This window comes from Ornithodoros turicata, chromosome 6 (assembly GCF_037126465.1).
Source record: "Ornithodoros turicata isolate Travis chromosome 6, ASM3712646v1, whole genome shotgun sequence".
Taxonomy (NCBI): Eukaryota; Metazoa; Arthropoda; class Arachnida; order Ixodida; family Argasidae; genus Ornithodoros; species Ornithodoros turicata.
In genome coordinates this window covers 60343041-60367760 of record NC_088206.1, presented here as the reverse complement: position 1 = coordinate 60367760, position 24720 = coordinate 60343041, and the positions used below count along the sequence as shown (strand labels likewise).

Genomic DNA, 24720 nt, shown 5'->3' with positions numbered 1-24720 from the left:
AGGCACAACTGCTTGCTCACACCTGTCGCAAAGTTAGTCTAAATTGTATTATGCTGCAGAAGACGAAAGTTCACGGAGTTCAGAACAGTCCCCTTGTGATTTGTAGTTGTTGATCGCAAACTTTTCCGAAGTTCAGCAGCAGGCACTTGTGTTTCCGTTCGGCAAACACTAATCTCCATCTTGCGTTTCCTCCCACTTTTTTTCTTTCGTTTAATAAATATATCCCCCCACCTTACCAGTGAAAAAACTAGTGAACGAGTTACTCTGCTTGTTGCAGTCTGGAATGATCCGCTTGGTTTAACAAACGAACAAAAGTTTCCTTGCTGTATGAATTATTCTGAGTGCCATATACCCAGCGCTGTCGCCGATCGGCTTCGCTATTTTGGCCAGGGCAGTGCCAGTGCCGTGTATTACGGCTTTGGCCCGGGGAAGCGGGGCGGGGGAGGGGGGTATATTTATTAGACCAATGGAAAAAAAAAACGAGGGGAAAGGTGGGGTAGCGGTGAAACTTCAGACACTTCCCAGTTCCGCTCGAGATGAAGAATCGCCTGAATGCACTCAGTGTAGCGAACCGCTGTCGGTTTTACACAAACTCATGTCATCTCTATCCAGCAAGGCTATGCAGTAGTACGCGTAAAACACATTTACCTTATAAAACTACGAGCACATGTCCACATGTGCATATTCCCCATCTCTCCGCAGCAAGAAGAATCCCCAGCGGCCGGCGCGCGGGCAGAAGCGACTTTCTCACGTGACATATGACGTTCGCCGAGAGGCGGAGCCCGTGACTCGAACTAGTAATCACATAGTAATCTCCACAAGACAGACTGTGGTTTTCGTTCGCGACCTTGTTCGCCGCCCTAGCTTCGAGCGTAGTTCAACTCTACCAAATTGGTGGCGCTGTCGAACACTATGACGCCATTTGTTAACAAACAGGGAGTGGTCTATTGGCATCGGGGAAGCGGCGAGCCTGCTGGCCGGCATCAGCCCCATCTCATCATCATTTCTTTGTGTGTGTGTGGCGTTACTTATATTATTGGATTAAGATGAACGTTGAGTTTCTCGTGTACTTTTTTACAGCATGATGATGATAATGATGATGATGATGGTGAAGAAAAGGAAAAATGCGGGCCTAACGTATAAGGGGGAATATCTCTATTGGATAGGTGGGCGAGGAATTCGGCGTAGAATTTACTTTGCTGGCTCGATTTTTACTTTATTTTATTACCTGACGATTTAATTATAGCAAATAAAACTATAAGCTAGTTATTTTAACCCTACACCAAAACGTTGGACGAAATGTCTCACGTGTCAGCCACATATAATCTATCGGAAAGAAGTGAATTCTACGGGAACAAAAGCACACACAAAAAAGAGAGAGAGAGAGAGAAAATTGGAAAGAAAAGGAAGCGGGGAAAGGAAGCAGCGACCGGCAGGGGCAAGTCACAGTTCAGCCGATGGGAAACACTCGTCACGCTATCACGCGAAAAGTCACGGAAGATCTATATAGATGGGTGTCTTCAAAGAAACGTTGAAGTGCTTTTAAAGCAGTATACGCTTGATGATGCGATGGTTGAGGAGGACCAAGAAAATTTGGACGGTGTCGAAGGGTCGGGCGTCGAGACGAGCAAAGACCGCTTCTATAGGGTCCTGCGATTGTCGACGTGCTTCGCCTTTCTTTCTTTCTTTTTTACGTAGAATTCACGTCTTTCCGATTGTTCACGTGATGATGATGATGATGATGATGATGATGATGATGACGACGACTGGAGTTTTAATGGCGCACGGACAACCATGGTCACAGTGCGCCAGATTGTTTGTGTGTCAGACACTCACGAAATATCACGTAACCCTTTGGCTTTCTGACTTGCCGTAGGGTTAAATTAATTTAGGTCAACCTAGGCGTTTTAATTTAGTCCCGTTATTATTAACTTCATTTAATTAGAAAAATAAATTAATTTGTTAATTTAAATTTTAAAAGACACCATCGTAAATTCTACGCCCAAAAAACGCAGAGAGACCCCGAATTATTTTATTTTTTTACTGAGTCAAAACTGTTAACGTAGAGAAGTTTCAAGTACGTGCATCAATCGATTAACGACCTAACTCGCAAGAGTGAATGTAAAAGGCAATCACAGTCTTTCTTTCTTTCTCCCCCCCCCCCTCCCCCTTCTTGCAGCGCAGCAACTTTACGATTTATGAACTGCGACACCTTTCAGCCTCCATGGGATTCCACATACACTTTTAAAATCGTATAACGCCGCGATAAATTATTCGATTTGCCCGGAATATGCCTTTGCTGGCAGACATATTTTCGGCTTGAACGTTGGAAGCTTCTCTACAGCGCTCAAAGGATTACAATAATACCATTTTGTGCTTCGTTCACGTTTCTTTCTTTCTTTCTTTATTTACCCTCAGGTCTCAGAGGAATTACAGAGGGGAGTGGGGGCAGTGAACATGTCTTCAAGGAGCTTTCGAAAACGTGTAGCATCCTGGACGACGACCAGCGAGGCAGGAAGGCTGTTCCATTCGAGTGCTGTCTTAGGAAGGAATGAGTTGTAAAAATGGTTTGTGCGGCTGAACGGTACGAGAACTTTTTCAGAATGATCCAAGTAATTGGACATATGATGAGGAGGGGATAGCAGTGAGTACCTAGGAAGGACGTTATTATAATAGAGCTTATGAAATAATGAGAGACGAGAGAATTTACGACGTAGAGATAAAGGCGGGAGAGATCCGTTTAGTTTAAGTGAGGTGACGCTGGTGAAACGAGAGTAATCAGAAAAGATGAAACGAGCAGCCCGGTTTTGTAGAGCTTCTAGCTTGTAGTCGAGGTTAGCCTGGTGGGGGTCCCAAATAGACGACGCATATTCCAACTTAGGTCTGACCAACGTAACATAAAGTTGTCTCTTTAGTTCAGAAGGTGCCCTGGAATAGTTTCGTTTAATCATTTGCGATCACTTACAAAATAAGGACGCCTCAAGCGAGAATTCTCGTCACGAGATCTCGTAAGGTGCTAGAAAAATACGTATCTAAAATTGATAAATCCAGCGACACATCGTGTTTGATGAGGTAACACCGGATTATTTGTCAGCTATGGTTAGCTGCTGACTCGCTTAGATTTCGGTTTCAAGCTATATGCGCACGCATGACAGGTAGTTAGTAACATAATTAAGGTCTGACTTTTTCGGGTTATGGATGTCTTTCACGGATTGGGGGGGGGGGGGGGGATAGGGTGCTATTTTGAAATCTAAAATTCGGAGTGAAATCCGGTGCTATTTATACAGTCAGGTGTTGTCCCGTTACTTTTTTGCCTTCTGTCCAGCAAGCGTCCCACAGTTAAAGGTGTATTCAACGGTGCAGCAAGCAAACGGCACATCATGTAACATTAAAATGTGCTTTGATTAGCTCATTGTTGCATTCAAAAACATTTTCATCAGGCGTGCACACACATTGCTGCTAGACCGTGTACGTGATCAAAATTCGGGGAGAAATCAGGCTTAACCCGAAAAAGTCAGTCCGTAAACATCATCCCCTGTTGCAAAAGCAAGGGCGGATGTTGCCCAACAACCAACCTGAAAGACTGTCAGCGCTTTATCAAATTCGGCACGCCGTGTCGACGGGAAACGATTTTACTGTCACAGAGGGGGGCAAAAAAAAAAAAAGAAAAAAACGACGACCTATGCAGTTGGAAGTTTAAATTGAATCATGGCGGTGGGAAAGCGTGCTGGAAGAAAAACCTGGACAGGAGCGGGTGTAGTTCCGAAGACGAACTTCCTGCTTTTAAACATTCGCGACCAGCTCCCGTGGCATAGTGGTTAGGATGATCGCTTTCAACGCCGAGACTGGGAGGTGACATCGGTTCGAATCCTATCACCGGCTGTGCTGTCTGAGGTTTTCCCTGGGTTTTCCGAAGACTTTCCAAACGAATGTCGGCACAGTTCCCCCCCTGAAGTCGGCCCAGGACACATACTAACTCCTCTGTCCCACACTGCTCTCCTCTCTCCATCTGTCTACGTCTGTACGCCACTCATAGCCACTGTTGCTTCGCGGTGCTAACAGAACTCAACTAAAAGAAACATTTGCGAGCGTGTTTCGAAGTGAAATAATTCTCGGAAGTGAAATAATTCTCGGACGGAGGTGACACGTGACACACCGAATATAAAAATTGTGAAAAAAAAATGTGGTCTAGAATGTTTCTTATACCCATTTGTATAAATACCCTACGAATCTGCTACAGCAATCCCATCCCATCGTCACTTATGTAGTTGTTGCTACAGGTGTCCGCCCATTTGGTCGAACGCCGTTTGTTCGAAAGGAGTTCAAAGCTCGCAGCGTGTTCTTAGCACCTCTTTTTTCTGTAACTTTTGACTCGAGCATACGGCGAGGGCAATCAGTGTCCTCTGCTTTGTTTTGTTTTTTGCTTTTTTTTTTTCAGCTAAAGAGGGGAGACCATTGGTTATTTGTACACCTTTGTCATTCACGAACAGCACAGCTGAGTAGAACCATGCGGAAGAATCCGGCGAACCAACAGGACACATATTGAAGAAAATGGCCTCACGTTGGGAGCAGCCGATAGTCTGTGCTTTTGGGCACCCTTTTCATTGCTGGCGACAAATTTAAAGGGAATCTGAAATTGGATAGCCATATGTGCGCGAAACCCACTCGAAGAGATGGATGCTGAGAGAGAAATTTCGCCATGATACAAAATAAAGATATAAAAATTAATAGCGATATAAAACCTTAGTTCAACCTTGTTTAGAGTATGCATCTGCGGTCTCAGTTCTCCACACATGCACGGTATAAAAAAAAAGAAAAGAAACACACACACAAAGTACAAATATCAGCTTATATTGTCTAGGCTTCGAAGGACTTCTTTGGTTACATGTATGCTGCAAGAACCAAATTTAGAGTTACTTGCACATAGGCGCGAAGTAAATAAACTAAAACTGTTCTTTCTCCAAACCAATGGTCAGTTAACTACAAACATTAATAATACTTTGTTAAAATTTGTCCACGTTGGACGCGAATAAATCATTCAAAAATATGATTTATTTATTTGCCAAAATGTTTATTATTTGACAGTTGACATCAATTATTATTCGACAAAGTGTTGGAGGATTAGGGGTGAAAGCCATGTATGACATGTTTAGTCACTATCTGTCAGACCAGAGCGGAAAAACTTATATCGAGTTGTCGAACGGGATAGGGTGAACAACTCAGGCCCTTCGACCGCTTTCCGGATGCGATAAAGTGGGTTAGGATGAAGAATATGTTTATGGGCAAGCGGATTACACATACAGTAGTTGAATATTCCACAGGATAACGACGTTTAGAACTGGAGCTTTCTTTTCTATTTCTTTTGTGTTTCATCAACGCGCCAACTGAACCAATAAAAAATCGATCAAACGACCACTGCCGTTTCGATCAAACGGCTTTCGACCAAACGTCCTGCGTTCGATCAAGCGGCTTTCGACCAAATGTCCCGGAACCGCTACAGCAACGGAATTACCTTGCTAATCCGAACGCGGATGAAGGACGCCATCGTGTGAAAGGTCACAGAACCGTTGAATTGGATTGGATTGGATTGGATTGGATTAGATTAGATTAGATTAGGTTAGGTTGGGTTGGTTTGGGTTGGGTTCGACTAGTGCCCTTGGCGGAGCAGGAAGAGCCTTAGCCGCTGCCATAATGGCAAGCAGATGAACCAATCGGGTACTTTGTGTAACGTCGATCCAATTACTTTGAATTCAGCAATTATCGGCGGCCCTTGCACCATCCATTCTGCTGAGTAAAGCTTTTGCCATGAGACAGTCTGCTCATTATGACCACGGTCTTTTACAAAGGAACGCAGAGTCAAGTATTTTCTCGATTTGCATAATTGGTTTCCACGCTATGGCGTTTCTGCGCTCTGCGCTCGTTACGGAAGAGCGAACAATTGGAAACTAATGATTTTCCATCGTTACCTTAGGTTGCGTTTTCTAATTAGGCTCGCAGGCCCGTGGGCACGTTCGTAAGTAAACGAAACTCTAGTGGGTTTAGTGTTTCTTTTTTGTTTTGTTTTTTTACAAGTTTACCAAAATTTTCATAAGGTATAGGATCTACGTACACATGAGTTTTTAAATGTAATGAAACAATGAGAGAATTGTGACGTCATCGATCGGCTTCCCCTGAGGAGGACCTATACACTACAACCACGATTCTAGCGCACAAATATAGAGGGCGCTTCACTTAAGCGTAATTTAATTGTACATTTATCGGACATAACTCAGGGGTGAAGTGTCACAGCCTGAAAGTGCGTGCGTACACTCGGCAAGTGTTCCCGCTCGTGATCTCTACCGACTAACTTTCAACTTTTTCATTCTCATCTATTGAGCATACGCGTACCGGGGTACCCATACCGTGGTACCCAGACAGATTTTGTAGCAACATACGTCCGGACACCTCGGGAGTCGTCCGTTTTCGCACGGATAACGAATTTCCGGATATCCCGACCCAGCATACCTTCCTGGGAAACCCGAAAATTTTGGGGGACCTCTTTATAGCTCCAGAAAAGAAAACAAGGGAAAGATCATTACTTCAAAAGTTCATATGCGAACTAAGCTGCTTGAAATTAGTAGGCACGCGTGTGACAGAATTTTGGTCACAGCCACGGCACCCGCTACGTCACCCTGCCGTTCAAAGAAGGGTAATTAATGTCTCAGAAAGTTGGTCCCGCGCACATGTGTTTGTCTTTTCGCAAATGCCTTTGGCATAGGCCAAAAGACAGGCGATGCCTTCGGGCGGCCTGGACGTTGACGTTCACATGTGGATTTCTTCAGCCCAGTGGGTACAGGGCACCTCTTCCGCTTATCGTATACCATCTCTACCGTGTGCCCGCACACACCAAAAGGGAGTCAACTCTGAAGAAAGTCAAACAGTACAGAATGCCCCCGTGAGATGTGACCCTTTTCCGGAATAATGCCAACACGGCAAATGCCAGGGACAGAGGACGTTGACACTTTTCCCGATAAGCGAATCAGAACGATCTAGGCCCTGGAAGATTGTTCCCCGTACTTGCTGGCCGGATACAGATAACGAATTCCGGATAACCCAGACAAAATCCAATGGTAGCAGGTTCATTCCCAGTAATGTAGTCCGGATAACGAGTTTTCCGGATAATGAGTTTTCCGCCCAAGTAGCACAATGTACCGAAAGTCGAGTGCAATAGGGGTGGACGGTATGTGTATTATCAATGTTCTTTAGTTTCACCACTCTTTTCAAGGCCTTCAACCTACTCGTCCACCCCTATTGCACTCGACTTCCAGTACATTGTGCTGCTTGGGCGGTTAACGAGTTTTCCGGATATCTGAACGCAGCATAAGCAAGACATAACCAAAGATGAAGACGTGTCATTGTGCTCTTCAACACGGTCATCATCTGTCTAGTGGCGGTGGTGATGATGATGAAACTGCTTGCCGTATAGGCGGCCTCGCTTGGGTGGGCAACGTCACGACAATCGCAGGGGAGACGACGTCCTGGGCCGACTTCACAGGAAGAATAGGTGCACTGCCACCTAACTCGCCAACACTCAATCCCTCCAGACGCCGACGACAAAATTGCCCACGTTATTATATTATCTATATTATTATCTATAGTTGTAAGAATCTATAACTGTCTGAGAGACGCTGGCTATTGCGAATGTCTCCAATACGAATTGGTAGAAATTCGAAAATCTATCGAACAAGGCCATTTTTGTCCAAATCGGTTCATGATTAGCTGCAAAAAATCGCATTGTTTCGCCCATAGAGAATACATGGGGCCGCAGGAGGTCGTATCCCCTCTTAATATGCATAATCATATCATGTTTTTGTTTATATCTCAATTTACCAGGTATATTATTTTAATATAATCGTCTGATTTTTAACTAGTCACAAATTTACCACGTTTTCGGCGCACTGTAGCCCGAGTTGCTTATGCGCCATTAAAATTGAATCATCATCATCATTATCATCAAAAATCTCTCGGTCCCTATAGGGGTTGTAAATTTTGTATCTGGCCACCTTAAATGTAAGCACGTCGAAGAATGCTTGTCATAACGAAGGGGTAATAAAGGGAGTAAATGCTCGTTTTACTCGAGCGGTTTCACGATTGCATCATAAAACAATATCATTCGTCTCATTTACGATGGAGCCAAACTGTATACCCCCATTCCGGCAACCTATTAAGCCACACAAAATCCCCCGTCTGCAGAAGGCATTATCTCATAATAAATCGTGAACGCGTAATGGTACCGTAACGCAACCTTCTGGCCACCAGGCCGGAAAATGGCGCTGTCATCGGAAGGCCGCCAGATATTTTACTGGCGTACGGAACGCATTTTGACGAGATCCAAAAGTCGTGCAGTTTGTTATCCTGATGAACGTAGAACGTGTTCTTTGAATTGGTGTGTTGTATCGGTGTCGAAATTTCAACGATATTGCATTGTGTGACCGAGACGAAGAGCGGTTTATCCTATCTTGTCAGTAGGGACGGGCTCGTAGCGTCCTAGCTGTACCGAGAGGAGATTTAATTAATTAATTAATTAATAGCGGTATCATTCTATGTGGTGTGTCATGTGGTATAGTCGTATGCTACCGAAGGCATTGGGGTGTTAGCACTACGCGAAAAGTACCAACTGTGACCAAATGCGTGGGGTCGTTTCCAACCAGTGTCCCGGGATTCGTGAACCTATATACGTCAAGCAGCAGGCCAGCAATTGCTGTTTATCGAATTGGCAGTTTACTGCTCTGCATATACAGGGTGCTTAGTTTTAATCGTCACAAAATTTTTATTTAAAAAACTAGCAGAGCAAAATAGATGCCCTTTTTGCAGTTGAGTTCTACGGTGAGGCTGACATCCCGTCGAAGAAAGGATGCAACTGCAAGATGACTAATAGACCTCTCCCTGTTTGTAAACAAATGACGTCATAGTGTTCGACAGGTTCGGTTGATTCTAGGCGGCGTAGTTTATTATTATTATTATTATTATTATTTAATGACACGTTTACTGGGACACCCTGTAGTAGATATTAACAGGAAGACGTGGGTGGGGTGAAATCTATAGCCAAAGTAGCTACAATAAAGTTACAAAGTAGTTACCGCTTCTGAAAGTTATAGTTGTGATCACGGTTTTCTGAAAGTAAAGTAAACGCTTTACTTTCACTTAACGTAAACACTTTACGAAAGTAAAGTTAAAATAAGTAAAGTAAATATTTTAACAGCCGTCATGAGACCCACTCGAAAAGTACACGATCTCTTGAACCTCTTCAAGAGTAGGCGATGCTAACCGCAACAGAAAAGCGATTATCAGCTCGTGACGACTGAATGCAGACTCCACTCCCAGGAATTAGTTCGGTTGCAAGGGCAACGTGAGGGCAGATTTTATTGCAGCTCCACTACATATTACGAATGAAACAATGAGTCACACGTGTCAGTGGAACAGCTGCCGGAAACTGTAGTTAACGTCTGACATACAAGGCAGCCCCTCGGCATTCGTGGATTAGCGAAACAGGGCTCCTATGCAAGCATATCATTGTTGCACGCAACAGGCAGTCGTTTAACGTGGAAGAATCCGCCCTCTACCAGTGATGTACATAATAATTGATAATATGCACGGCGGAAACTTGGCCCACTGTTTACTCTCCTCCATATGCGGCCACGTTATGATATCTATCGTCAGATGTCACTGCCAGGCTTGCATTTTTCGCGTCATTGCACAAAATAACCGATTGGAGTGCCCGAAAGTTCTCTGTGCAAGTGCCGTATTTTTCTATGTATAACGCGCGCGTTATACGCTCTGAAGACGTCCTGTACGTCATCTAACGGTGCGCGTTATACGCGGAAAAATTTTCCTGCAGAGTTCCTTTTTATGTCGGTGAGGTACAAATTCTAGCCACTTCCAGGGTGTGCTGTGGCTTTCTCCCACATCTCTTAGGGTCAGTTGACAAAACCGGCGAAAGGACACTGGACTTCATAAACGATCAATAATCTTGAATTCATTGCAGAAGAATGGCGTGATTGAGAAGGGACGCGAAACGGAAAGCATAGAGGACACTGAAGTATACTATATGACAGCGACGCTGTTGCATCGGAGTTTAACGGATTTGTCTAAATGTGATTCAAATATAGCGTGTGCATATATGATGCACCGCTTTGGTTTATTGTGTATACTGTTGGCAGTACAGAAACTTGTAGCACCATTGCGGTGAGCGTTATGCACCGGTGCGCGTTATACATCGAACATTTTTCAAATTCGGCCCGCTTTTAGGGGTGCGCGTTATATACACCAGAAAATACGGTACTGTCCGTGCACAAGAACCATTCGAGCCTCCCGTGCTGTGGCGAGCAGACAGCAGAGGCTATACGTTGCCGACGTAGTTGAAGAGCTCGTTGCTTGTAAACTCAGCACAACAAGTTATACATGTGACAGTGAACGCTAACTATTTCTCAGCCTTCTATGAGAGAACTGATGTTCTGAGGCTGGAACAACATAGAAGGGACAATCACATACAGGGCCTCAAGTTGCCTAAGAAATTAACGATGAAAGATGAAAGTTACTGAAAAGGTTAGCCAGCTGTAGGACTCGAACCCACATCTTCTGGATTGCCGGTCCAGGGCTCTATCAATTGAGCTAACCTAACACGCCTTCTCAGCGACTTCTAGGGTGCGTCATCTGACGGGCAATCCAGAAGATGTGGGTTCGAGCCCTACAGCTGGCTAACGTTTTCAGTGACTTTCATCCTTCACCCAGCCTTCCCCTTCGCGTTCCCTGTTCCCCGTCGGTTCCCGTCCTATGAATGTGTGTATGAGTGAGCAAAAATGTAAGAGTAAAAGGAGGATGAGTGAGAGAGAGCTGGTTTGTCCCTTCAGATGACGCACCCTGGAAGTCGCTGAATAGGCGTGTTAGCTTAGCTCAATAGGTAGCTTGTTTTTTTTTTTAATAAAAGGTGGAAAAGAAAAAAAGTTAGCTTAGCTCAATAGGTAGAGCCCTGGACCGGCAATCCAGAAGATGTGTGTTCGAGTCCTACAGCTGGCTAACCTTTTCAGTGACTTTCATCTTTCATCGTTAATTTCTTAGGCAAATTGAGGCTTTGTATGTGTTTGTCCCTTCTATGTTGTTCCAGCCTCAGAACATCAGTTCTTTCATGTTCCCCTTCCGATTTGTTTCGGTTTCAGTTTGTCTACCAACGTCATGATGACGTTTCTCGGGTAGAGGTCTAATAGACCTCTACCCGAGACCTAATAGACCAAATTGGTGGCGCTGTTGAACACTATGACGTTATTTGTTTACAAACAGGGAGACGTCTATTAGTCATCTTGCAGTTGCATCCTTTCTTCGAGGGGATGTCAGCCTGGCCGTAGAACTCAACTGCAAAAACGGCATCTATTTTGCTCTGCTAGTTTTTTAATAAAAATTCTGTAACGATTAAAAATAAGCACCCTGTATATGCAGAGCAGTAAATTGCCAATTCGATAAGCAGCAATTGCTGGCCTGCTGCTTGACGTATATAGGTCCACGAATCCCGGGACACTGGTTGGAAACGACCCCACGCATTTGGTCACAGTTGATACTGTTCATTAACATTCATTAACTAACTCTTTAATTAGGGAATTTCTGGCAAACGTGGGAGACCAGAATGAGAGATCATCCTAGTTGAAAGCCATTCCACGTTCTAAAAACTCCTGAAACACGCAAGTGCGTGAAGATATCCACCCCCGAATTTTCATGTGCAAATGAGCAGAAACTGAATCTGCGGCAACCTGGAACGCAGGGGGGTACAGTCCTTATTTCACGTCAGAGGGCCACGTGATTTGGAGCGATGGAGATGATTGGAGTAGGTATGCCGACCTGCGGACCAGATAAACCGCTTTCCCGCCCAGATAAGCCTCCGTCGGCGAAGGTGATGCGCTCCTCAGCCGCGTTTTTTTCAATTTCGTCTCATTTGCATATCAAAATTCGGGGCCAGTTGTCATAACGCAGGTGCGAGTTTCAGGATTTTTTGAAGGTAGAATGCTTTTCAACGACGGTAGTCCCTCAATCTGCTATCTCGCTTTTGCCCGAGATTCCCTAAATAAAAAGTTAATTAATGAATTTAAGGTTAATTAGTCATCTGGTAGATACATACTCTCTTCTAGCGGATGTCCGCCTGGCTGTAGGACTCAACTGCAAAAACAGTATCTAAGTTGCTCTCATAGCTTTTTATAAAATTTTTGTAAAGGCTAAAGATAAAACATCTCGTAGTGTGAGGAAATGGCCCCGGAAAGACGGCAGGTACAGAGGCCATTTTCGTCCCTCTCCCAGAAACACGCTCTTCGCTTGCACTCAAGTGCGAGAGAGAACAAAAAGAATATTCCTTGTGATCTCCCTCGTATTTATGGTCAATGGAAAAGCTGACCGAACTTCTGTCCGAAGTCCCCTAGTCTGTCCGAAGTCCCCTAGTGAAAATTAATGAGGATGGTCTCTCATTCTGATCTCCTGCTTTTGCCTGAAGAATCCCCTAATTAAAGAGTTGATTAATAAATTCTAGGTAATTAGGCATCTTGTGGTTGCATATTTTCCTCGAGGGGATGTCAGCCTGGCGGTAGAACTCAACTGCAAAAACGGCATCTATTTTGCTCTGCTAGTTTTTTAATAAAAATTATGTAATGAATAAAAATAAATACCGTGAGAAACTGACGACACAAACGGGGGGGGACATGGCAGAATTTCACGCACTATATAGGGTAGTGGCTTTTCCGGAATTATTAGTTACTATTATTAGATATTAGTGAATTTTTAGTTGTAGTAGATGAAGAGGTGGTTGTGACGTAGAGGAGAAGAGAAAGTGTGGAAGGAATAAATAGGATATAGAAAGGGACGGTGTCTCTTGCCTTGTACGCGAGACACTACATTAGCCATTGGAGTTATTATTAGATACATATAACAGTTATGTATCATTGTCGTCGTGTGTGTAAAGCTTGAATTACAAAGGCGCCCTTTGAGAAGGTGCACAGTAAGAAAAGAGATGGGGGTGTCCCCAAACATTTGCGTGGTGTTAAGGTAGGGGTGTAGACGGGGTAGGGTTAAATCTGGACCGTTAAACAGCGTGGCCATAGAAATAGTGTTTGGGAGCTAAACCATACGTTGGAAGACGTATTATGCCCGTTAGAATTTTATACAAAAATTGCCACTTTGTTCGGTTCTGTATAAACCGTGAAAATAAATCACCTGCTAAGCCTCGTGTGTATGCGCACTTGCGTGGTTTCAATGCGGCAGAAACTTTTATACATGTAATTTTGTCGCGCGATTTTTTACAATGTCGAAATGCAACAAGTGCTTATATAACAGCAATGCAAACTAGTAGGATTTTCCGTTGATGGGCACCTTTAAATAAATAAATATCGTTCCGCTTCTATACTAGGATAAATATACCTGCCAGAACTGATTTCAATTATGTTAAAAAACATGCAAAAAGAAATTAAATTAAAACAAGAAGAAATTAAAAATAAAAAGCTGTCACCGGACGGCTACAGTAACTGGCCGAATATAAATAGGGTCCGATATTTTTCGTGTAAAATGCTATCCCCAGACTCGGGAGGGAAAAAATCGGGTGCTCCTGATACATTTCGGGTGTTATCGGTTTATTTTTGTTCTTTCTGTTCCGCAACCGGTTAAAACGAACGGTTAAACATACACTCCTGGCCAATTATCGCCACAAGCACCACATGTCGTAACATGAAATGTGCTCCGCATAATTTATTGTTACACTCAAATAATATCTATACATCAGACATGCGCAGAGAATGCTACTAAATAGTACATGTGACCGAAATTCGGGTAGAAATCGGGCTTGACCCGAACTGGTTCGAAACTGACTCGGGTGGGAATAATATAGGGAGGAATCGGGCTTAACCCGAAAAAGTCAGACCCTAATTATAGAGTATTGACATGACATTGACACAGAAAAAAAATAGAGTAGGTACCTTATCTCAGGCAAACCCTGTACTTTAGCATTTTTTTTATTCCGTGTTAGCGCCGCGAAGCAACTGTGGCTATGACGGCGTACAGATGTGAACAGATGGAGAGATGACAGCAGGAAGGAGTGGGGGACAGCACAGCCGGTGGTAGGATTTGAACTCTCCACCTCCCAGTCCGCGGCACGACCTCGGCTACCACCAACTTTAGCGATTTTAAAGGACGTACCCAACTCTGCAACAATCGTAACCCTGTTTTGCAGCGTTGCAGTTCAAATTCCACGAGCGACACAGAACGTCGTCCTTAACGTCATTTCACAGGACGCATTAGCGTCATAAAGCACACTGGGCATTCGCTGCTCTAAGCACCTAAACTAATTTAGGTACGGGTTTAGAGACTACAAGACAGAAAGGCTGCACCGCTCCGACAGCCGTAGCTAGGAGCGTCTTGGGAATGCAGAATGATCCATTAGGGCACGGAGCTGCCACGTGTTCTCTATCTCAATCTCGATTAGGGCATCGCCGGTTCCCATAGATTAGCGGCTGTGATATAAGACGCAATAATCGCTTACTCCAGGGGTTCCTTAGCATTTAGAGTGGGGTTGATTCGGTCAGCGGGTATATGTCAGTACGGCTAGAGATAGGGAAAAAAGGACAAAAAAGTTGCCATGAAAAGAAGTGCGTACTGAATGGTCTGCGTCAGCAGGAAAATGAGGGGAAATTTTCGCATGATTGAGTCACACCGTGGAAAGTACTTTCGTTGTGCTGACATATGGTAGCGTTGAAGCTGTCCGTGCACCTTTATAGTAAGCGTTGGGTCATGAGCTTTTTAATTTTTCGGCGAACTGCGCACTTGGTAACGTTAAAGGACGTTTCTTTGAAAGGTCGCAGGCTCGCAGGGCCCTTGAAGACATCATCATCATCGCCGCCGTCGCCGTCGTTCCAAGAGCCTCTCATCAGTGTAACTAGTTCAAGTGATGTGGTGTTGCTGTACTCACACTAGTGAAGCCGAAATCTCCATTCTATTTTTTCCTTCAAATGAATCAATCGATCATCTTATACGCTAGATGATTCAATACATTGCATATATTTACTCTGCCCCTCCGTGCAGTTCCACATCGATAGACTGTGAACATACGGAAACAATCCGTTAAATAATTGGCCAAAATTCCGTGGTCACACATAGATACGGAAATATCCCCGAAGCGAAAATTGTATTCGCGTGTCTATATGAAGATATCCCGAACACATCCTGTAAGCATCCCGAAGCGAAGAAAAAAAAAAAAAAACAACTCGCGTGGCCGAGTGGCTGTAGCGTGCTTGCCATATGTCGAGACTGTATGGGAGGTACCCTGGTTCGAATCCTGGTGCCGGCTGTGCTGTTTGCGGTTTCTTCCTGGGTTTCCTCAGATGTTGTCAGACATGTGTCGGCACCAGTTCCCTTAGAAGTCGGCCCAGGACGCATATTCCCCCAGTTAGTAGTGACGGTGCACACTTCTGAGGCCGACTGAAGAGGAGCTAGTTCTGAGGTCGAGGCGAGCTCCTTCTGGAGCACCACCGAAAGCGAGTACAAGATAAGGCATGCACGTTTTATTGACATCGAGCTCACTGAAAGCAAAACGCGGAGGCTGACGTGCACCTATAGAATCAAATGATTCGAGAAAACTTGACATTATTCTCAGGTTCGCGCTGGGCTCGTCAGGACTTACCCATAGACGACCTGAGCTCGTACGTCATTGATTGCGGCGTGTAACGCCACCGCGCAAAGCCTGCTGGTGGGCACTGTCAGCTTGATCAGCCTATCAGCCGACGCGATTTCCTGCTTCTTGCCCCCCACAGCAAAATATAACCTCAAACCGGTGTTCTCGTGACGTCACATGTCCCGAGGTTCGTCTATGAACTACCTTTTCCTCATTTTTGTTCGAACAAAAACGTGTATATGCTCCACGATAAACTGCATATTTCCGGACCTTGTTCACGTGCCTCGTTTATGACGAAGCGTGATAAAATCCTGCGATATCTCTTCGCAGATATGCGACTACCATTTTCGCGCAGAGGTCGGCTCCTGCTCACCCATGCTCAGTTCATTCGCCACAATGTGCACGAGTGAGCATGCTCATGAGCGGGGGTTTTGTCAAGAAAGCAGTTAGGGCACGTCCGTCGAGAATGCCAGGTTCCTCTGTGAAGCAGCTCCAGGCGCCTTGATTTATCATGAGACTACCCTTTGCCCATGGTTGGATTGGATTGGATATAAAGGAAAAATATGGAGATGGATGGGTATACGTCTTATGCTCTCATTATAACTGTTCAGGATATCGAGGACCACTTGGTGCGAGAATGAAATTCTTAGTGATACTCGTCCGGCTGATCTCATGTCAGCTCTGCGTTTCCTCAATCGTGCTCACTCACTCAGTCGTTGTCCATGCCATGCTGTCGTGAGCATGTCAGTCGTGAGCATGCTTATGACTGAGTTTTGACGAGGTATGGTTTTAGGAAGCATGCATACCGCGAACCTTGTCCTGAGGTTCCGCAAACTTCAGGAGCTCGAGTTCGCACCAGTGAAGCTTCAGTGCGTATCAAGGTCTGTCTTCGTCCGGCCAAGGCTTTGCCTCGTCGTTGTCTCTGCTAGAGTCACTCAACAGGTAGCAGAGTAACGACACTGAGCCACGCCGGCGGCCGGGACCGCCATCTTGAGTCCGGCACGGCTGCGTCGCCTAGCAATGGGACGCCAATCTCCCCCCTTCTCCGCCGGAGAATTGCGCGCAGTCAAGCCAGCTCGCCACCGAGGAAACCGGTTTTGGATGGAGCGGCCGGACACAACATGGACTGCGCGTTCTTGGAAGGAGAAACCACGTGACACGATCCGCCCAATCGAGGACAACGGACGGCGGCTCCGGCGCGGTAAAAGGAATGCGATACTCTGTACATCTATTTAGTGACTCTAGTTCCTGACACGTCCGATGTCTCGTCGTCGGGACCGGTATCGAGATCAGTGGTGGGCTGGAATCCTACCACCGGCTGCACTGTCTGAGGTTTTTCGTGGGTTTATTCGGCGAACTTTTCCATGGCGAATTTCGGCACAGTTCCCACTGAAGTCGGCCCAGGAAGCACACTAACATACCCTGTCCCCTACTGCTTCCTGCTGTCCCCTCTCCATCTATTCACGTCCGTAATCCATTCATAGGCACAGTACGTTGCTTCGCGGACACGGAATAAAAAAATTATATTAAACAAAAAAATCAATAATCCACCACTTGTACGACATCGAGCTCGTCTGACACACTGCTTCACAGTTCCGCCTACGACTAGGGCTTCTCGAAGTTCTTGCTGGCACGATCGCGGGTTCAGAATAATATAAGTAGATCAATCTCAACGCATCGATCTGCTGTCGTCTGCACGCCAGTACACTCCGCGTCGACGCCACATAACACCTACGTACGTCTTTGCGGTCCTGCCATCACGCCGTCAACCACAGAATACGAGAGTCATATTGCTGTTCGGCATGCAGGTGGAAACGGTAGTGGCTATATGCGTATGACCTCTGTACGTGCAGGGAAGTGATTTCCTCTATGATAGGACGAATGGCTACACTGAAAACGAGAGGCACATGTAGTCGGACCAGCGGGAGACAGCCTGCCACTCCTCGAGACGCGGGTAATGCATCAACGACGCTCTCGATACACGGGTCGGCTTTCCAAGCTCTTATCGTCATCCTCATCACCTTGCACGTGCGCCACCCCGTTGGGGATGTTAGACGCCTATGTGTACAGCAATGGACGATGGCGCCTGATGTAGAAGACTACCTACCAAGCAAAAAAAGAGAAGAAAATTAGGGAGCAATTGCAGCCTCGAAACTGTACTTACTCCCCGAATTTACTCTAGGGGACTAGATCTAGTCTCCTACATTGCAATTACTCCCCACTTTAGTTCCGGACCCTGGAATTTACTTCCCAGCATTGAGAAAGTCCCCAAACTTTGCTTAAACTTCAGTATGCCACGACAGGGACTATAGTGGTTGTGGGGTGTGTGTCCCCAACAACATTGAAATTACTCTTCCTTCTTCTTCTTATATTAATTTTATCACCCTAAAGACCTCAACTGTTGGTCACTGCTATATTTAAAAGACGAACTAAGTATATAGTAACTTGTTTACACCTTTCAGGTCTAAATGTCTTGTCGTGTGAGTGGTAGATGTGGATCGGTGGTGGTATTCCGATGGTGGTTCTGCGGTGGACGCGGTCAACGAAGAGTCACCCGAAGATCGATGAAGACAGCAGCTTATCTACATGGCGTCTCGTAGAGACCAGATTTCAGGTTCAGATCCAGAATAATTTATACAAAGCAAACTTTAGCTTCTAAAGCGGGTTCTCGCCGGAATGGCGTCACGTGTGATGTGACATCACATTTTCTACCCAGTCAACACATTATTAATGAGGACAAACTCTCTTTCTCGAGTTTTCGTGCAACGAGGCTCGTGCTGATGACGTCACGCGCAGTCTTTGAGCGCCTTTCAGCCACGTGACATGGGGAAATATGGTGATGCGTGCCAGGCGTCTTACCGGGGGCCGAATCAGGCAGCAGCGAGTGTTTTTACAATTCCCTCTCGTAACCGCACGCGTACCGCAAGAACTCACGACAAGTCCTCCTACTGGAACTCCCGTGCTGCAATATGTTTTCCAATGTCACGTGACCAAATTGACGTCACTGCGCAATCTTCAGACGAGCCATCTAATCAGGGGTTTCGGAGCTTCCTCAAATCAAATGCAAACACATATTTCCACGGTCTGGACAGCGAAAGTGTTATATACTTCCGAGGAAAAGCAAACGGGATTAATAAATACAAAGGTGGACACGCAGCGACCACGCGCCTTTCTCTCGTTTGGAAGAGGGTCGCTCTAGAATTCAATGTATTATATAGTGATGTTCTCATTGTCCCAGCTCTTTGGGGAAATCCGGCCCCGCCTCGTGTCAAGTGTCTTATTACTGCAACAGGTGCAGGCCATTTCGTGGGAATGGCAATTACGCAACACGACGTTCAGAACGCCTTATGGAAATAAATGTATATCAAGAAGTGTGGATGTTTGAAATATAAAATAAAATAAAATACATCACATCGTGACAGTGTGGCACACATTTTTTTTTTTTTTTTTTGTGTATGTGCGTGTCGTACCGTATGACAGGAGAGAGTTTCTCAAACACCCTGCTAACTGGTGTATCCTATACCTGAGGTACAATTTCAAACGGGCACATTCTACATAAAGCACCATTTCCACGGGAGTGCATTCTATCGTTGGTTCAAGGTCAAGTAGCTTCAAGGTCACGGAAAAGACAGGTAGTAGGCTCGAATCCCAGTTTCCGGCAGACACGTCGTAAAGTCCCCCCCCCCCCCCAAAAAAAAATCAAATCAATCCAAGAGGCATAGCCTCCCTCTCTCTCTCACACACACTCCCGTTCCCGCTGTCCCCTCCACAGCTGTCTACGTCTACACACCGTTCATGGCCACAGTTGCACCGCGGTGGTAACAGGTGGAACAAAAATAAGCAGGTAAACATAATCCTGACAACAGAGCCTTCGAAATGCGTTCGCGGAGAGGTACCAGTGCCACACGAGCTCGGGCGTAATCATCGACCTCTTCCTGGACACTGGCGCGTACAATGCATATGCCAACTTGCATCCACACAACAACAACAACAACAATAGATGCTGACGATGGGATGGGGTGTTTCACCGCGGCGGTGCTGTACCCTACCCCATTGCACGTGGAACATTTTATATGAAGATGATGAAGGAAGGATGAAAACATCCACACAACCATCACATATCAAAAGAACAACCGTTTTAATAGCCTTAGAAATCCTACTTGTCGAAGAATGTGTGAATACGTAGTAGGGGTGACAGATGGTCTCTCTTATAAGTACGTGTACAGAAAACGACAGCCGATAATAAAATCGGTGGATACGCGGGAACAGGCCAAGGTATAGTGTAGGACTGTCTACCATCTGGTATTGCTCTGTAATGTACAATGAACGCGGACACAAATACGAAAGTGAGAGTCCGAAACAAATAACTCAAAAGGATGAGCAAGATACAATTCAATGTGGGAGATTCCTCCCCTGGTTAGATACGGTAAAGGTACAACGTACAGTATAGTGTAACGGGTACTGCGTACTTAAAAAAAAAGCACTGCGGAACATATTTTCCGTACTTTGTAAACGTCTCTCCTCCGAACAGCTGGAAGTTGGCTTCACCGCACATTCGAAATGGCTCGCGGCGAAACAAACTTTTTTAGTTATGATATCAAGTGCTCGTCGCTTCGTCCGCGCGGCATGGTTGAACGAAACCACTCAGCAGCGCACAGTAAACATTATATTAAACCAAAACGATGCAATAGATGTGGGATACGAGAAGTACGCTCCCAACTTCACAACAAACTGCGACACACACACTTGCCTGGCGTCTGCGCCGGCGCTGTTGAAACACCTGCTCGCCAACGCGACCTCCGCTGTATACATCCCCCTCCCACCCACGATACAAACACTTACCCCATAAACGCACGCGACTTGGAGCCCACGTCAGATCATATTCCTTCTCTTCAAAGTCTCCAAACCCTTACTTAACTTGCTTGTTGCTCGAATTGAACGTTGTTCAGACTTACCGGAAACGCATGGGTGTTCTTCAAGAAACATGGCCCTCTTGTTTCGGAGACTTCGAATAATGCTGTTCTCGTGCGGGGCTTCAATCGCCGAAAATATGGACGCCCCGATCACGACGAAGAGGAAGTAAAAGGCCAGTAAGACCAGCAGGCGAACGTTGCTCCGAGCCAGCCGCATGACTGGCAAGCTTGGCGGACTCCAAAACTCCAAACGAAACTGCTCTCACACACACCACTACGTTGTTTCACGCGCAGCTCTTTTCACCTCATCGTGCAACAGGAAAAAATTTGTGTCAACGGTAACAAGACGGGAAGGGGAAATAAAAGGGGGGAAGAAGACGGTTATCACACTCCACGCAAAACAACTTGCAGCACGAACGCCAGCTCGCTGGTAGGCGAGACTCTGGCTCGTCGTCATCTGCGAAAAGAAATACCGTCGCGCTCTCTCGCGGATGGCAGTGGAAGTAAACGTCGTCTGCTTCGCGTGCGTTTCTGCTTTATTTTGCGGGAAGTCTTGAACACAACTTTCGGGATTTTTTTGTATTTATTTATTTTCTCTTCTACAGCGGAATTGAATCCTTTTTATTAATTTAGATTCTGCGAAATTCTTTTCGCGCTTGCGAGATGTGTCTGGAATGTCTACATAAAAGCGAAGCCCAAATAAATAGGAGAAGAAGCGTAGATAGAATTACGGAGTACGGCAATAGAATCTGTCTGTACGGCTTGTTATATCGTTGCAAGAGTATGACTTAGCGGCGAGCACGACGGTAATAGTGAATGTTGGGATGTAGGAAATAGTGTGCATTCAACTTTCACGTATTGAAGGAAGTACAGATGAGTATTGATAAACAGGACAAACGCGTGGTAAAGATTCAGGTGCTATTTTGGTCACAAAACAGTCAACGTTCCGAACGTAGAAAAATTACTATCTCGTTACTATCGTACGACAATATACTTATACAAGTTTTTTTTATTTTCGTTTTTAATCTACTCTTTCGCTTTTGGCTCACAATCACGCATGCAAACTGCCGGTTGCAAACAGATTTCTAACTTCACAGGTCTTATACGTATTCCAAGCATTCCGTATATTCCCCAAGTATTCCGTGCATTCCAAGACCATTACAAATTTGACTGCGTGTTACATACACCACAGAATCCCTCCGTTATTCGTGGTATGTTTATACGCGAGTGCTGTCGAGCAACAACGATAATGCGACAACAGACGAAGTTTTCCGTGCGTCACCATGGCTACACATGCAGACGTCGCCAATTACGTCGTCTGCGAAATCCAATTGACCTCTCCCCTGCCTTTACTCGTCGTATTATTTCCTCCAGCATGATAGTGCGCTTGGCGTGTGCTCTGGGGATGTCTGGAATGACGTAGCAAGAGAGTAAATGCAGACATAAGGTAAGAAAGTAAGCGTAAAATACAAAGCCTTAGCACCGTTGCGCAAAAGAAAATTCAATTCAATTCAATTTTTATTTTTTACGGTGCCCATGAACAACCAAGACGGTCTGATAAGAATACTAAATTTAATTTTAAAAAATAAGATTATTGTAATATGGTACATTCCAACGCTGTTACAGGGCATGACAACAAAAAAAGAAGTTCATCTTTCGTAGCAGGCGACTTCATCATATCGCGATAATAACGATGACGATACGGCATACCATATCGGACGAACGTAGTGAGCACCCTCCATCGCAAAACACGCGAACTTCTCACAGTAACCGCGATCCGACGCATCTTTTCGCCATCCTTGCTGTACGATCGATATATCAACACTCTCGAACGCCAGCCACTTACTCTCGATAGCAGACGGAGCACGTGAGGCGCGGTCTGCCATTTTATACAGTCATGTCTCGCAGACTACGCTGAAAAACTAAAGCGATCTTTTTCTGCATTTTCTCCTCAGTGCCCAAGGCTTATTTTATGCTTTCCGAAACATGGGATTTCGACTGGAAATGTCGCGGTCGAATGCACTTTCAACGCAGGCCTTATTGCTCCTAACTGGTGAGTTTTACATCGCTCGGACAAGGTAACCTCCTCATAAAAAAGCAACACTAGTTCACCATTACTAATGATGCAAAATGAAAATTTGCACATTTGTAGTCGCTATCCTACCACAAGTCCTTTCCTATTGATTTGCAATAAAAAGCATCAACATTAATGCATGAATATCTCTATCGCGGCGCAAGCGTCCTGCGTAGCAAAGTTATTCATCGCCACTCACAGTTCCATCTATACAGGTGAGATATGTGCGAAAAGTGTGAAGTGCTAGACACTCTCGTAAACAAGTCAGTCGATAACAATAAGAGTGGATGTAGGCTTCCCTGACAGAAACGAGTTATATTAGGTTGGGCTTCTCCGCGCAGTAAGTCACAATGTGGCGGAGCGGACTTTACAGGATAGCTTCGCAATCACTAAATGTGACGCGCATCTAGTAGTCTGATTACAGACGCAGGAACCATTGAAGGAAAAATTCGGAGCAATCATAGCATAACGTGGACGATACCTGAGCATTATTTGTCCCTTATGTCCCTTTAGTACACCGGCAGTCTGTTTCGAAAATATAAGTGTGCCCTCATTAGTGATACCACTTCAAACCTAAAATGCATCACGGTATAATAGCCTGTATAGTTAATTGTGCCATCAGCATATAATATCGGAATTAGGTAACGTTCTTAATGCTGTTCACTTTGATGCAGATGCAGTGTTGATAAAGTTTATGATAGATAGGGTGCAAATTTGTCAAACCAATTTTCTGTGTTTTAATTCAACTTGCAGTAATTTTAATATCGGACATCAGCGCCGTTGAGTATGAAGAAACGGTGGTGTGGCAACCGGACGCACAGCATAAATACGTTGCACTTCGGGTAAGTCGTTTCGCTTACACTTTCACTGTACTGGAGGACTGAATTTTTCGTGCGCAAACGTTTAAAACATGTGAGTAAAAAGTAAATGAACCATGGTTACGGCACAATCAATCCTTATCGATCTGGACAGCTCGTGGAAAACTTGTACTCTATACAAAGACGCCTGTAAAGCAGGTTCCACTGCAGAGAGATAGTTAATGTGGCAGAGCCTCCTTTACAAAGTAGCCCAGGATAGAAGTTTTGTGCATTGTTTGCAGTTCTACGAACTTTACTTTCAATCAGCCTATAAAACGACAATGCACTGACGGCGGGATACGTCTACCTATAGAGCACTGCAGACGATAGATAGACGACAGATATTGCAGACGACAAAAAAATAGAGACAGGATTTCTGTCGTCTGCTCTTGCAGGTGCTGCGAGGCAGCAAATAACTTGTTGCTTTGTAGAGCGCTGCGTGTAGAAAGAACTGTAGCAACTGTAAATTAAATTCACCCTTCCCGCTTTGTGAGACAATGAGCTCGCGACGGCTTTTTAGCATACAGAGCAGAAAATGCATCACCCTGCCGAGCTCGACAATAGCAATGCGGAACACCTAACGTCGTGCGTATACGAGATGTGACAATAAAATGATGAGCCTGGTTAGAAGAAAATACACTCTTATTAGTTTTAGAAAACTCAAAACAGGGTCATCTTTAAAGTAGTTAGGAGATTCGCAAGAGGCGTACCACGTGAATGACTAAACAATGAGCAAACATTCGTTTTCGGTGGAGTGTTGGTAAGAAATACCTGTTGGAGTTCCAATATAGGTGCACATAGAAACAAAAAGTTGAGGACAGGAACGAACCGGATGGAAGCCCATGCGCAGTAAGTACCAAGGAAGGTTATGTTGCCCTTGTAGATACAGAAAACAAGCAAATATTTTATATAAAGTTGATTTCCTCCATTGAACTGAGTGTCACGGAAAATTCGACTTCCCTCGGTAGCTCAGTTGGTAACGTGATCGCGGGTTCTATCCCGGCCAAGGGCGGCAGCAATGTGGGGTTGGTAAACATTGCGTCTCCCAGTACAATTATGGAAAATTCTTCCAATCATTTCTAATCAGTCATGTGATGTCTAATCTAATCTTCATCAGGTTATATACAATCTTGTTTGTATTGAACAAGATACCAGGGTAGATCAAATATAAACGAATCCTTCATTTTATTTTATTTTTGTTTA

At 45.0% G+C, this 24720-nt stretch overlaps 2 protein-coding genes across 2 annotated transcripts in view; one reads left to right on the top strand and one right to left on the bottom strand.

Annotated features, from left to right (window-relative positions):
* Nucleotides 1–21015, bottom strand: part of LOC135396868 (potassium channel subfamily K member 1-like) — a 163477-nt gene extending 142462 nt beyond the window's left edge. Inside the window, exon 1 of the mRNA XM_064628073.1 lies at nucleotides 20629–21015. Coding sequence (XP_064484143.1) covers nucleotides 20629–20803 — 175 coding nt within the window. The 5' untranslated portion in view covers nucleotides 20804–21015. The remainder of the gene's footprint in view (nucleotides 1–20628) is intronic.
* Nucleotides 1–24720, top strand: part of LOC135396867 (lysosome-associated membrane glycoprotein 1-like) — a 46972-nt gene that overhangs the window by 14470 nt on the left and 7782 nt on the right. The window contains exons 2-3 of the mRNA XM_064628071.1: nucleotides 22542–22639; nucleotides 23414–23502. Of these exons, the coding sequence (XP_064484141.1) occupies nucleotides 22542–22639; nucleotides 23414–23502 (187 nt within the window). The remainder of the gene's footprint in view (nucleotides 1–22541; nucleotides 22640–23413; nucleotides 23503–24720) is intronic.